The sequence below is a fragment of the Pseudorasbora parva genome, chromosome 1 (assembly GCF_024679245.1).
Source record: "Pseudorasbora parva isolate DD20220531a chromosome 1, ASM2467924v1, whole genome shotgun sequence".
In the NCBI taxonomy this organism is placed as follows: Eukaryota; Metazoa; Chordata; class Actinopteri; order Cypriniformes; family Gobionidae; genus Pseudorasbora; species Pseudorasbora parva.
Window position 1 is genome coordinate 42,553,097 of NC_090172.1, and position 15,365 is coordinate 42,568,461.

The 15,365-nt window shown below is 36.1% G+C and overlaps 1 protein-coding gene across 3 annotated transcripts; it reads left to right on the plus strand.

Annotated features, from left to right (window-relative positions):
• The first annotated feature begins 206 nt into the window (after nucleotides 1-206).
• On the plus strand, nucleotides 207-15,303 carry nap1l4b (nucleosome assembly protein 1-like 4b). 3 transcript variants are annotated; one of them, XM_067441354.1, is made up of 15 exons: nucleotides 207-290; nucleotides 1,476-1,523; nucleotides 2,038-2,134; nucleotides 2,952-3,093; nucleotides 4,399-4,485; nucleotides 4,571-4,699; nucleotides 4,992-5,063; nucleotides 7,744-7,883; nucleotides 7,960-8,105; nucleotides 10,600-10,619; nucleotides 10,862-10,981; nucleotides 11,094-11,129; nucleotides 12,915-12,962; nucleotides 13,151-13,188; nucleotides 15,032-15,303. In XM_067441354.1, the coding sequence occupies exons 2-14, from the start codon at nucleotides 1,499-1,501 to the stop codon at nucleotides 13,151-13,153; spliced, it is 1,065 nt and encodes a 354-aa protein (XP_067297455.1). In that variant the 5' UTR covers nucleotides 207-290; nucleotides 1,476-1,498; the 3' UTR covers nucleotides 13,154-13,188; nucleotides 15,032-15,303. The 3 variants fall into 3 exon arrangements, with proteins under 3 accessions (XP_067297455.1, XP_067297438.1, XP_067297445.1); XM_067441337.1 differs by lacking the exon at nucleotides 13,151-13,188 and having other exon boundaries at nucleotides 15,032-15,302; XM_067441344.1 differs by lacking the exon at nucleotides 13,151-13,188 and having other exon boundaries at nucleotides 229-290; nucleotides 1,481-1,523.
• The last annotated feature ends 62 nt before the right edge of the window (nucleotides 15,304-15,365 follow it).

The following is a 15,365-nucleotide window of genomic DNA, read 5'->3' on the forward strand; positions in this document are numbered from 1 at the left end:
GATAATAATTTGAATACCGGAATAGCAGTTACTAATGGAACGTGCTAGAAATGTATTAAAACTTACAACAACAAAAACATTTAAAAGATTTAAATGAATAATATGTGATTTGAGACTATACTATGTCCGAGTCATTTCAGTGAATCGGTTCTATCGACCAATACATTTAAAAGAACCGGTTCAAAAGTCTGGTTCAACACATCACTGTCGCTTTTAGGCGGAGCACTACTGGCCAATGTGCTTCAGCTTTACTGCCGAGTCCATCAGCTGAACAACACCCGCTGAATCAGGTAAGAACAGAAATCTCCCTAAATAAAATGTTGTTGTTTTTTGTTTTGTTTTTAACCGATGCATTTTACTTTGAAATACCTGTGAATATTTTGAATGTCCAGTTTAGGTCAAGCAGACTGTATTACATTTCCGTGGTTACAAATATCTCATAGTGTGCTGCTTGTGTTCTCACTGCATGCCATCTTTGTTTTGACAAAGTTACGAGTGACTATTATGAATTGCTACAGTTTCAATACAAGTCAGTTTGCAAACAATGATCCTGTAACCTGTTAAACGTGGCAGAGATAACGTTAGTCAAAGCTCAGACCCGGGTGTGTTTTTGCGAGGGTCTGTTAGCTTACTAGCCTGTGACATTTACACTTCACCCGTGACCCGTCTACAGTGTTCGTTTGGGGATCTTCCAGTGTCCGCCCTCCGTCACTGTTATGACCCTCTCCATCACCTGTGCTAAACTCTGTGGTTGTGGGGATTATGAGATCTGATTTAATCTGTTATGATCTGGATGTGGCTAGTTTAGCGTATTAGCTGCTAGCGTGAGTGTGTATCTTTGATGGGCGTCAACATAAACATATCTGTTTGTACCTTTACTTTGAGATGTTAATTTTGATATTTGCAGTTTTTCTACATGGCATGCTAACATAAGCTATTTAAACGTCTCTTTGAGACAAGAAATGCTTGGCTTTCTCTTACCAGCATTTACTATAGTAAGTAAAGTTTCCGCCAAATTAGTAAAATTATCATCGAATTCATAAATTAACATAGTTAATAAAATTAATCATCATAATGAAAACAGAATAAATGTTGTTTTTTTTAACCTAGGATGTTTCCAAAATCTTTATTTTGATGATAATACTTTTTTTTTTTAATGATTATCAAGTGTGTGTTATTCTTTTTAATTGTAGTTATATACTATTATGCTAGTTATATTACTAGTTATATACTACTACTAATAATAATAATTTGCTTCTAATACCAAGTTTTTGACACTTTGGTTTTCATGGTTACAAAAATATCTATATTTCGGTTGTTCAGGTCCCAGCATTACCTGTTTTTATTTTATTTTAAATACATTTTGTTTTTAAAAATATAAGTGAAAAATCTAGTTAAATAAAATATGTGGTTTTGTCTTAACCAATAGGCAAACATTTACTTTTATACAAGCTGAAGTATGTGTTTTTTTCTAGAATAGTTGAGCTGTGGTAGAAAGATGGATGCTGATAATGAAGCCAAAGGTAAATGAACTAGGAATTCCTGCTATTGTCTTTGATTATTATAAAGCTAAAAAATGCAATATACTTTGTATATTCTGTTTTGCTGACACATTTATGAGCTGACAGAGAAAATATTTTGTGTGTTATTTAGACTATCTTTTAAATCATTTTTTTGATTCAGGGTGCTGCTCAGACAAAAGCCAGTATAATGTTTCAGCGTAAAAGTTTTATGAAGCCTTTGCACATCACTGCTGCTAATGATTTAATGGAAAATATTTCGTAGGATTTCTTAAGAAAACTCACAAACCTACTGAGAGCAATATTGTAAACAATAGTCATTGTAAACAAGTGTAAACAATAAAATATGAACAATAGTGGTGTGTTTCACATGATTTTATGCTTCCTTTAAGGTGGATGTTTGTTTCCCGAAATGAGTGTGTGTAGTATAAACATGCTTTGACTTTCAGACATTTGACTGATGAATAAGGATTTAGTGCATTCATTTTTAATACTGGTGATGGCATGTTATTTTCAGGTAAGGTGAGCGACCAGGCGATGAAGAACCCACAGGCATTGGCAGCTCTTCAGGACAAAATAGACAGTGTCTCACATAGTGCTTCCATCATGGACAGGTAAAGTGAACCACTAAGGCTGTTTCTTACAAACCAAACTAATAACTTGGAACCAAAGAGACTAACAAGGCAAACAACAATTCTGTACCCTGATTTTATGGTCATGGCATTGTGTTTTTATTGTTTCCTATCTCAAGCAAACTATTTCCCGACTGGATGCGTCTCATATTTCTGCGTGGAATTTTAAAACTGCACAATGCATTTTCATTGTTTCTAATGTTACATAGAGAGACACCCTGCTAGTGTAATATAACCGTCTGTTTAAGGGGGAAAACTCTAGTCAGGCGGCAGGCCATCTGCCTGCAACCTAAAATCTGTCTCTGCATGTGAGTTTATCACACAGAAGTCAGTCCTAATGGTGTGTGTATACCTGTATGTGTGTTTGTGTTGGCTTGAGGATGGCCAGAGAGAGGACACTCACCCATGAATTTGGCTGTAGTTGTAATGGTCATAAAAACGATGACACAACAATATTTGCAGAAAACAGAAATAATAACTTTGTGTGTGAACGCTGCAAGACCAAACGTAAGGCAAAGGAAAAGTTGCTGGGGTTGCAAGTCAAGCAGTCTACTTAGACTAAAACAGATATAGCAATTGCAGTACAAACCTTATTATAACATCTTTGCTCTTTACATGAAGTGTGTGACTAGTTCTCATAAGCTGCACACTTTGCAATGTGATGGGATCTTGTATCTGATGCTCTTACTTCATACCAATCTTTTGACCCCAGAGAGCAGGGAAATGCACCAGTCCAGCTGTGCATTACTGGACACCCATCTGCTCACAAAATGTCTGTCTTCTCCCAACCTCTGTCCAGCTTACCGAAGTCTGTGAAAAGAAGAGTCAATGCCTTAAAGAATCTTCAGGTTAACAGCACACACATCGAAGCCAAGTTTTACAAGGAGGTGCATGAGCTGGAGAGAAAGTATAGCGCTCTTTATCAGCCGTTATTTGACAAAGTGAGTTGACAATGTGAGTGAAAAAAACAGGAAAATTGTGAGATATTATTACGATTTAAAATAACGCTTCTCTAAGTTAATATACTTAAAAATAAATGATATTCATGTGATCAAAGCTGAATTTTCAGCAACATTACTCCAGTCTTCAGTGTCACTAGATCCTTCAGAAATGATTTATCATCAGTTGTGCTGCTTAATATATATATTTTTTATAACCTGTGATGTTTTCTTCAGGATTCTTTGATGAATAAAAAGTTTAAAAAGAATAGCATTTTTAGAATAGCTGTTTTTTTTTAAAGAAATTACTTTTATTCAGCAAGGATGTGTTACATTGATTATAAAAAGTCATAGTAAAGATTTATAGAAAATATTTCTATTTTGAATAAATGCTGTTCTTTCAAAATTTGTATTCATCATGAATCTTGAAAAAGTATCACAGATTCCAAAAACATCTTAAGCAACACAACTGCTTCCAAAATAACTTTAAGTATTTCTGAAGGAGCATTTCACACTGAAAAATGGAGAAATGGCTGCTAAATATTTTAAAGTATATTAAAATAGAAAACTATTATTTAAAATTGTAATAATATTTAACAATATTACTGTTTTTTTTCTGTATTTTTGTAATGTAGTAATGTAATGTTTCTAAACTTTTTACCTGTGCGTGCATGCATATATATATCCAGGAATTCGGCCCAATTTTTACCGGTGTTTTGGCAATCCCCTATTGTCAAATCATACACAACCACATCACAAAAGCTAGGTCTATATCATTATGGCAGTGGCTTAAACCCTTCAGTGTGCACATACACTGACACACACACAAATACACTCCCTGCACACTTGTGATATAGACCTAGCTTTTGTGATGTATTGGGGATTGCCAATACACCGGTAAAAATTAGGGCGAATTCCTGGATTTGGAAACTTTTTTTTTTTTTTTTTTTTTTTTAAATATTTGAAAATTGACGGGAGGTGGGTGCACGTAACTTATTGTATATTGCGAGCCGCTACTGTATAAGCATCAACGATTTTAAGACAAATTTTTACAAGAGAAAAATAAATCACCTGATATCTTGTAAGACAGCAAAAAACGCACCGTGTGCACCTGCCTTAAATATCTCTGATTGCTGGCGTGTTATTGCAGAGCATTCTTCCTCAGGGTCCTGTAGCTTTTACTAGAACCTTTTCAGAATGACTTTAAAGCACAGAAAATGTCTTGAGCTGAATGCAAACTTTACTTTTATTTGTTTGCATGGGTAATATGATATTTTCTCACAAGTGAGCCTTTTCTGTTTTTTTTAGAGAAGAAACTTTCTCTCTGGAGAAGTGGAACCCACTGATGAGGAATGTGAATGGCAGAGTGACCATGAGGATGAAGCAGCATTAGCAGTGATTATTATCTATCCACTCACATTGAAATCAGACCTGATGATGACAAAAGAGCGGTACTCTAAGGCAAACTTTTCTTTTTCAGGAAGATCTGAAGAAGAAAGCTGCTATAGAGGAAAAGACAGAAGATGCTAATGAGGAGAAACCCAAGGGAATTCCAGAGTTCTGGCTCACCATATTCCGGAGTGTGGACATGCTGAGCGATATGCTGCAGGTGAACCACTGAACCTTCTTCTCTGATTTCTCTATTCTATTCTGATGAATGATAATTGAATGTTTGCTCTTGCAGTGTAACCTTGGACATACAATATAAAGCTTCATATTATGAATGTGAATAGTTATATTATGTATTTATTAAAAAAGTTATGTGTACATTTTCAAGAAAATAATATTTTATATTATTGTGTCATTTTCATTAATAATATAATTTAATTGAGTAATATTTAAACTAAATTGTTTTTCCAGTACATGTGAAATCAATAGAAGGTTGTGCTCTATCTCAACAGGAGCATGATGAGCCAATACTTAAACATCTTCAAGATATTAAAGTGATATTTTCTGGTCCTGATCAGGCTATGGTAAGGATTTCATTTAAATGCTTACTTTAGATTGAACTCTGTGAATATGTTCTAATTGTGTGGGTTTTTAAAAATCATATTATAACATATTGTCATATTGATAACTGCTGGACAAATCGGATCATTTAAAATGTGCTTTACTACTATTATACTACAGTCAAACCAAACTTTTTTTACTAGTGGGTGCAGGACACTATAGTTAATTTATGTAAGTGAGGATAGTAAAATAAAGTGAACTGTGATATTTTACATGCAAATTCTTCACACAGTGGACTAACAGTAAAATTGATTATTCAAACATTTAACCTGAGCATGTTTTTGCTAAAGTGTTTTTCTTAAATTGCTAATGCAACCTTTTAGACCACAAAGTCAGACTGAACAAAATGAAGCACTGTTTAGTAATTGGTTGACCTAAATTGGTATTATCTAATTGTGTCCTTAAATTGAACAGCTGATTGATTGATTGTAATCCATTACATACCTTTCTATCAATGTTATCTGACATTATGTAGGCCTATATATATATATATATATATATATATATATATATATATATAAATAGTTTATATATATCGTAGGTGCATGTCCACTGTGAGAGACATATAAAATAAAAAAAATCCAGAAATCACAATGTATGATATTGATGTACTATTTATTTGTATGATACAGCTGCAAATAAGTATTTGAACACCTGTCTATCAACTAGAATTCTGACCCTCAAATACCTGTTAGTCTGCCTTTAAAGAGTGCGTCCGAAAACCTGGAAAATGCTGCCTTCGGAGGACACATTTTAAGGCAGGAAGGCATCAAGCTGCGTCCGAATCTAATGTTAGCTTCACTTCCTGTCTCCTGAGATACCTTTATCTGATCGATTTTTGAAGGCAGCGTACATGTGTCCTTCACTGCCTTTGATATCCCACAATCCTGTGCTTTCCATTCAGTGACAGTTGAGCTGGGAACAAAAAGATGGCGTCCGATTTTTAACATATTACACTTCTGATGTCATTTCTAGCGAGAAATCACTACTGTAGTAATTAAATATGTTTAGTTTTCACCAGAGCTCTCTCTATTTTGCTGTAGATCATTAAACTGTTACACTGCCTTAGAACTCCGAAACTAGTTTCATGAGATGTCTTCATGCACAAAACGCTGCCTTACAAGTCATTGTCTGATGAGGCAACGAGTCAGCTGCCTAGGTTTTCGGATGCAGCCAAAATGTCCACCTCCACTCCATTTATAATCCTAAATTAGATGCACCCGTTTAAGTCGTTAGCTGCACAAAGACACCTGTCCACCCCATACAATCAGTAAGAACTAGATCCAACTACTAACATGGCCAAATCAAAGAGCTGTCCAAAAACATTAGAGACAAAATTGTACACCTCCACAAGGCTGGAAAGGGCTATGGGGAAATTGCCAAGCAGCTTGGTGAAAAAAGGTCCACCGTTGGAGCAAGCATTAGAAAATGGAAGAAGCTAAACATGACTCTCAATCTTACTCGGACTGGGGCTCCATGCAAGATCTCACCTTGTGGGGTCTCAATGATCCTACGAAAGGTGAGAAATCAGCCCAGAACTACACAGGAGGAGCTGCTCAATGACCTGAAAAGAGCTGGGACCACTGTTTCCAAGGTTACTGTTGGAAATAGACTAAGACGTCATGGTTTAAAATTTATGCATGGCACGGAAGGTTCCCCTTCTTATCCCAGCACATGTCCAGGCCCGTCTTAAGCTTGCCAATGACCATTTGGAAGATCCAGAGGAGTCATGGGAGAAAGTCATGTGGTCAGATGAGACCAAAATAGAACTTTTTGGTCATAATTCCACTAAACGTGTTTGGAGGAAGAAGAATGATGAGTACCATCCCAAGAACACCATCCCTGCTGTGAAGCATGGGGGTGGTAGCATCATGCTTTGGGGGTGTTTTTCTGCACATGGGACAGGGCGACTACACTGTATTAAGGAGAGGATGACCGGGGCCATGTATTGCAAGATTTTGGGGAACAACCTCCTTCCCTCAGTTAGAGCATTGAAGATGGGTTGAGGCTGGGTCTTCCAACATGACAATGACCCAAAGCACACAGCCAGGATAACCAAGGAGTGGCTCTGTAAGAAGCATATAAAGGTTCTGGCATGGCCTAGCCCGTCATCAGACCTAAACCCAATAGAGAATCTTTGGAGGCAGCTCAAACTCCGTGTTTCTCAGCGACAGGACAAGACTATACCTGACTGATCTAGAGAAGATCTGTGTGGATAAGTGGGCCAAAATCCCTCCTGCAGTGTGTGAAAACCTGGTGAAAAACTACAGGAAATGTTTGACGTCTGTAATTGCAAACAAAGGCTACTGTACCAAATATTAACATTGATTTTATCAGGTGTTCAAATTTTCAGCTGTAAAAAATCATACATTGTGATTTCTGGATTTTTTTTTTTAGATTATGTCTCTCACAGTGGACATGCACCTACGACATTTTCATACCCCTTCATGATTTCTAAGTGGGAGAACTTGCAAAATAGCAGGGTGTTCAAATACTTATTTTCCTCACTATATATATATATATATATATATATATATATATATATATATATATATATATATATATATATATATATATATATATATATATATATTAAAAAAGCATTTATTATAATAATAATTATTATATTATTTTTTTTTACAGAGCTTTACATTAGAGTTCCATTTTGAACCCAATGAATACTTTACCAACACAGTCCTCACAAAAGTATACAAAATGAAATCAGAGCCAGATGCAGAGGATCCGTTTTCGTTTGAGGGACCAGAAATCATCGATTGTGAGGGGTGAGCAGTCTCAAGCAATACCTCAGATCATTAAAAGAATTCAAAATTTTTCATTATTCATCTCTTCTGTTGGCAGGTGTGAAATTGATTGGCATAAAGGCAAAGATGTGACGGTTAAAACAATCAAAAAGAAGCAGAAGCACAAAGGGAGAGGGACAGCGAGAGTCATCACCAAACAAGTGCCCAATGACTCGTTTTTCAACTTTTTCAACCCTATTAAAGGTACACAATATGACAAATGTGCATGTGAACTTTTATAAATGCTAATAGCAGGGAAATGAGACTAGTACATTGGGTAATGATTAAAGTGTACTGCACTGTATAAACATGGCCTTGTTTATACTTTTGCCTGGCTCTGCACTGCGAGCCTCCGCTGACTGCACGCACCCCTCCACAAGCGGACAAGGCGTTTATAACGACAGGGGGCAGCTTGGAGTAATTGTCCTCTAAACCATCAGAAAGCAGCGATGAGAAGTAGTTTGCCAGAACAACACTTAAAGCATGGCATCTCGCGAGGAAGTGCTTAATGAAATAATTTCTTTACGTATAAACTGATTTGGTTGTTTTATTTTTTTATTACACTTGACCAAACCCACAATACCAAAGAATCATGAAAAACCTAGTAAACCTTGAGATTATTACTTGTGACATTAGAGCTAAATAAATTGATATGACTTGTGTATAAAAACGAAACTGAACAACAGTCTTAACTATTTTTTCTATTTTCAATAAACCTTTATATTAAACATGGACTTTTACTTTAATATTAAAATTTAGTAAAAAGTGCAAACTGGGTTCTAAAAAGTGCCCCATATTATGGATGTCATGTAAGGACGCACACTTAAAAGTAATCGGTCAGGTCGTTTACATGGTAAAAAAATTAATAACTAGTATGGAAGAGATTTAGGCTGTGCTGCTTTTGCTGGTTATGTATAGGTTTACTAAAGAGGTAACAACGACAGAAAAGAGCACTAGCATATTCAGAAAGCTTGTAAAGCTAGATTTAAAATGACAATGTATATTATTATCAGCTATTACGGACATTGAACGTGAGATGGCTGAGACGAACGCGCGCCATCATTTACTGAACGCAGAACGAACCTCGCAAAAGACTTTTAAAAATGCCGGTTGAAATAAAATACTAAACCAATCAGCATGTTCAGCGCCCAAGTCCCGTCCTCGAAAGCTCCTGAACTTTGAAAAAGTACTACCTCGCGAGCAGGGCCGTTGCTCTGGAACTCTCTGGAATATTTACCCGGAACTTCATTTAGACCCTGGTTCCTGTGGTCAAAACACACCGAGTTCCACCCCAAAGTTCCTGGGTAAAGTTCCTGCGGTGGAAACGCGGCTATAGTTCTAATTAAATGAAAACATCTTGCAAAGTTTTAAAACTGAAAGTGCAGTCAATTAAACAAATCGTTTTTCAAATGAATCGCAAGCCTTTTTGTTGTGACATCAAGACAAAACATTTGCATATTACCTGTCCACTTTGCGTGCTTAGTCACCAGTGAAAACTTGAATCACTTCAAACATTGCAGTGGATACTGGATAGCATCATGTCGAGAAGACGCTGTGCTCTTCAATGTGTTTATTTAGTTTCATATCGTGTAGTTTGGTTTTATAGCTAACTGTCTTTATTACTGTCTTACTGAAATATTACTACAAATTAACTGTGAGCTGCAGTATTGCCTAAAACTAACTCAAACTAACTTTAAGCAAATATCCTATTTAAGTCTTAAATCCTATTAAAATAAATTCTAATTTAACTAATTCACTTTATATACAAAAAAATTAACTTTACATACAATAAAAAATAAAAAGTATAAGTGCCTCAAAGCGTCAAAAAGCACTTGATGGAATTTGATCTTCACATCAAGCTTCTTTGGATTCATAAATGCTCCGCCATGTGCAATGGGGTCTCGCACACGACCACCCACACCATAATGACGTCATTTTGCTGCGCGCAACTTCACGCTTGTGCAGACATGGCGAGTATAAACCAGGCTTGAGGCAGAGGAAGTGAATATGATCAGCACTGTATGATGTCACAATAAGTTTCAATATGGTTTTTCTAAACTAAAATTTGTTTAGGTGTCACATTTCTTCGGGTTCTTTGTTATAGCCCATTTTCATCAAAAAATACTTTATGCTGAATTAACATTACTTCACTATAGGGCCAGGCTTACTAACAGCTTGCACCAGCGTAAACCCTTGTTTGGTGTTAAAACTGCTGTCAGGAATAACTTAAGACACAACTGAAGGAGTTTCCCTTTCAGATGCAAAATTTATGTGAGGATTTAAATGAACCATGCAAGGTGATTTACTAAGGTTTGCGCTCGTCAATTTACTGGTATTTGTGCCATTATTTACCAGCCAAAAAAGCATGTTAAACCAGTTGATAATATGTGCTGTTCTTGGTAGATTGCGTTGGTCATTATGGAAATTATCCAGCTGCCTCTGTGTGTCATCTGTAGATCACGTGCAGAACTTTTCACTCCCATCGGCACTTCTTTGGAATTGCGCACTCATGCTAATTTGCCCTGTTTAGTAAATCTGGCCTATAGTGTTGAATACAACCTACTGCATTAAGCCCTCTTAAATTTTGAGTTAAGTAATTATCGGATAAATGTTTATATTCTGTCATTCAGATGTTTTACATACTGCAGGTTTACTTTGTGCTATGACATAAAGTCTCCAATATTTTATTCTGTTTTAGTTTCGCCAGATAAAGAGTTGGTGAGTATTTTGTTTCTTAATTCTTTCTGTTGTCAGCTCATCCTGTTTAGTTTTATCTAGGCATTTAGTTTGTATGAGACCAATTATATGTGATTTGAGGGTTTCATTGTCAGATAAATATCATGCCTTCTGATAGATAAGTGGTTAGTTTACTTTGAATGTTTAGAGAATAATTTCTGAGATATAATCAGACTTTTTTAAATGATCAGAGAAGTTTTATATAATTCCTTTGTGTTCAACAGGATGAGGATTCAGAGTACACCTTAGCCACAGATTTTGAAATTGGCCATTTCTTCAGGGAAAGAATCGTTCCAAGAGCAGTTTTGTATTTCACAGGAGAAGCTTTGGAGGATGACGAAAGTGTGCGTATTTTCAAACGACTTGTCTTACGATGTCTATTGTTCTGCAGAATAGGTCCAGCATGCATTAATTTGTAATATGCATTCTTTAATTTGTTTGTGTCTGCTGATGCAGTTTGAGGAGGAGGAACTGGATGAGGGCGAAGAGGAGGTGAGTTCACATATACGTAAGGAATAATGTACAACCAGCCGGTTGTTATTGCAGAATAAACCCCGACAGAGTGATCAGGATTTGCTCTAAAGTGGTTTATTCTGCGATAACAACCGGCAGGGTGTACATTATCCTAGTTATTACACGGCTGCTTGTCTCAAGTAAATTAGACATGAAATATTGTCTTGAGTTTAAATATTTTATTAGCTCTTCCGCTAAGCTTCCACGAAGTAAAACAGTTCCAAACTGCTTTAAGCCTTTATCGGTTGCTGAAAAGATTAGTTTTAATATGTTGAAATTAATGCTGAAAGGGATAGTTCATCCCATGATTTACTCACCCTCAAGTCATCCTAGGTGTATAGGACATTCTTCTTTCAGATGAATAAATTTGGAGTTATATTTGAAAAGTCGTGGCTAATCCAAGCATTATAATTGCACGTTATTTGATGGACAGGTGCATTTTTTTATGGACATCAAAACAGTTAAAACTACTGCATTTAAAAAGTTAAATTTAACTTAGATTTTATTTGTCTAAAAGAAGAATTTCATATACATCTAGGATGACTTGAGGGTGAGTAAATCATAGGCTAATTTTTTCATTTTTGGGTGAACCAAGCAGATAGAACAACCATTGACTACCATAGTAGGGAAGAATATTATGGTAGTGAATGGTTGCTCTATCTGCTTTGTTACACACATTCTTTCAAATATCTTCTTTTGTGTTCAGTAGAAGAAAGAAACTCATGCAGGTTTGGAACAACATAAGAGTGACTATAGACAGAATTTTCATTTTTGGGTGAACCATCCCTTTAAGTGTTTCAGTCACAAGATGGAAGCAGACAGTCAACGACAGCGGAGTGACACATTAAACATACAAGTAGTACCAATCAAAATAACCTGGATGAGTGGTGTGTTATTCAGTTTTGCGGTTTTTATCTGGAAATAAAATACCGCTGTAATGCGTGATTGACCAATCAGAATCAAGTATTTCACAGCGGCTTGTAAGGATTTGACGGTGAGGAAATTTTTGCACCGGTTAATCGACTTGTGATAACACGACTGGACTTTTTAATCACTTATTCTATCTAACCGAAAGTAACATGCACACAGCCGCTCGGGCATTAATAACGGAGCGGAGTAAAGTGAGTGCTTTCAATGAATTCCTATAAAAGTTAAGCGTCCATATGCATGAACTGAAAACGCGCCAGAGCGCGCACACAGTGAATGACAGTTCGTCAGTAAATGTGCGCCGTGCGTCCGTCCACATTTTAGTTCCGGTTTTGACTTGGCACCAATTCGTAGGCGGGTTGCTTGAATTGTGGGTTAATTAGCTTATTCTTAAAAACACAACAACAACACAGTACAATGAAAAACTCATTTGAATAGCCACTTTTACATTTCGCTTTGAAACCAAATCCGCGATCATCTTGTCTGTCTGCTGCTCACTCTCTGATGAATGAGATCTGACTCCTGCTGCATTTGTTCTGTGACGTTCAGTTTTATTTGTTTTGTCCGTTCTATAACTGAACTAAATGATTTTATTACACTATTTAAAAAAAATCTAAACGACGGTGGTGGCAGTGCTACAGTGTGCAAGTGATGTAACCGGTGTTGAGTCTGAACAACGGCAACACCGACTATCGCAGCGAGCCTAGCGTCGTGTTATAAATAGTATTACAGATAAATGGAGCAATCAGTGTTTTATAAAACTTCACACAAAAAATAAGTGACTTTTTTTATATTATAATGCAGTTATGTAGGGTAACTGTGTTTTGTGTAAAATAGGACCAAGATGAGGAGGATGAGGATGATGAAGAGGATGGAGACTCCAAGGTCAGTTTGGATTTTGGAATTTGAATTCGAAAAGGAATTACTGAATTGTCTCTTTGTTTAGCATTCCTCATTCTCTGTAACTTAATTTTCTGTTCTGTTTTTTCTTCGTGTGAATGTTTGTGGTTTATTTGCATGTTTGATGATTTAATGCTGATTGTGGTTGTTTTCTACCTCCTGTTCTGCCCTAGTGACAGGCATAAGTCATTCTCACCTCATACATTTCTAGGTAAGGAAGAAATGTCATGAGTCCATTCTAACCTTTGCCTTCACATCCCCCTCGGCCTCATCCCTGTCCTTACGTATGCTATCTCATGCTCACAGCAACCCTATAACATTATATTAGGCCATTCATTTTCATATCCTATTATTAAGGCCTTGCCCAAAATCTCAGTACATGACTGTAAAAGAACAGAGAAGAGGAGAGAATCACGACTGCTGTATTAGAGAATTTGGGACAATATCCTTCCATCCATTTTGCACTGTGCATGGATGGAAAAGATCTTATATTCTTTTTTCCCCCACAATCTTGCTGAATAGTTATTGGTGGTTTTTAGTAGGTCAAGAAATTTTCCAGCTCAGATATGTGGCATCCTTTTTTGAATACATATCTTGCTATAACAAGGTGATACTACACCACAAAACACTGACTTGAGGTCTAAGCTAACATTACACCCTGGTCCTGGAGTGCTTAAGTGTTGGGGTTTCTTGTCTTATGTCTTATATTAAAGGGATAATATCATACACTACTGTTCAAAAGTTTAGAATTAGGTTTGTTTTCTTAAGAAACAAATCAGCATTTTAGAATAATTAGAAGGATCAATTCAAAGACTTTAGATATACAAATACTCATATTACTTTGAATAAGAGAGGCTTGTATGCAATATGGCATACAAGTCCAGCTTTCAAATAAATGACCCAATAGGCAATTGGTAAAGTCATTTTCACACTGCAGCTGCCGTTAGATGCTCCGGTTGCTATAGAAACGTGTGCTATGTTCTGAAACGTGAGTGATTATAGCTGTATATGAGCATTGGCTGGTGCGGCCTGAAAATTCATTTGTTTTTGTCATGATTTAAGTGTTCAGAAACTAAATTAAGGAGACAATTGTTGTAAGAGTTCATTGGTGATTTAAAATATTAAACTGAATTGTAAGCTTGATGAACAGCTTTGGAGAATTTTATGTTTTCCCATTCAAAGAGATAGCAGATGTACTTGCACGACTGAAATAGCTGCCTGGGACACAATTCAAAGATGGCCGCTGAGTCAAATGACTTGCATGAAAGGGCAATCATGTTTGATCATGTGATACTGAAGACACCATATTTCACAATATTACTGTTTTTAGTTTTTTCGATCAAATAAATGCAGCCTTAGTAAGCATAAGAGTCTTACATTAGCTTAACGTTAACATTATCTTGAACAGTAGTGCACATTCATTATTATTATTTTTTTCTATGGTATAATGTAAAAATTTAAAATCCCTACAAAATGTTTTTTTCTTGACCATTTCAGTCACTTTAATTACTGTAACTGGACTGGCCAAATCAATACTGTGTAAATGTGGGAGTCATGTTAATATTTTAGGTTTATAGGGACAGAATAGAAGGATTTCAGAAATTTAACCCTTTTTACAGGAGAGGAAATTATGAGTCTTTTTCTTAACAAGTCAACCTAGAGACTTGATTCATTGTGATATGACCCGTTCACGCAAAACAACCGCTACAAACAACACATTTTCTTTCGGTGGATCAGGCTGTGGTGAAACACGCTTTCTCCCATTTAGTGATAGTGATGTATCTGCACTACAAAAGAGTGGTTATTCACTTTAGATTCCCTCACACTTTTATCTTAATTAATGACTGCATTGACATTGTTGATCCAACAGATGCCTAGAGAGATGTGTCAGTGTAAATGTGCTTTCATTACCACTCTTCTGTGATGAAGATATATCTTCCTTTCTCCTTTTCCTGCACTCTTCCTGCCTCAAGTTGTAGATACCGTATTAAGTTATTGAATAAAAAATATTCTGTCTCTTTCTCTTCCATCCCTATCTTTTATCTCTTTTCCAGCCCGTGGATCCTCAGCCTGCAGAGTGCAAACAACAGTAGTTTGGAGCGCTCAGTCCTGCCACTGTCAAACCCCATCAACTCTGTAGTGCTGCATACGGTCTCTGCTGAGCACACCGTCCAACAAAACAAAACATGATGATGCAGTACATTGGAAAACTAGTTTTTTTTTTTGCAGAATTTGCTTACTTTAAAATTCACTTGCTGTAATAAAACAAAAAGTATAGATAAATTGGGCAATTCCACATTACTGTCAACATATATATATATATATATATATATATATATATATATATATATATATATATATATATATATATATATATATATATATATA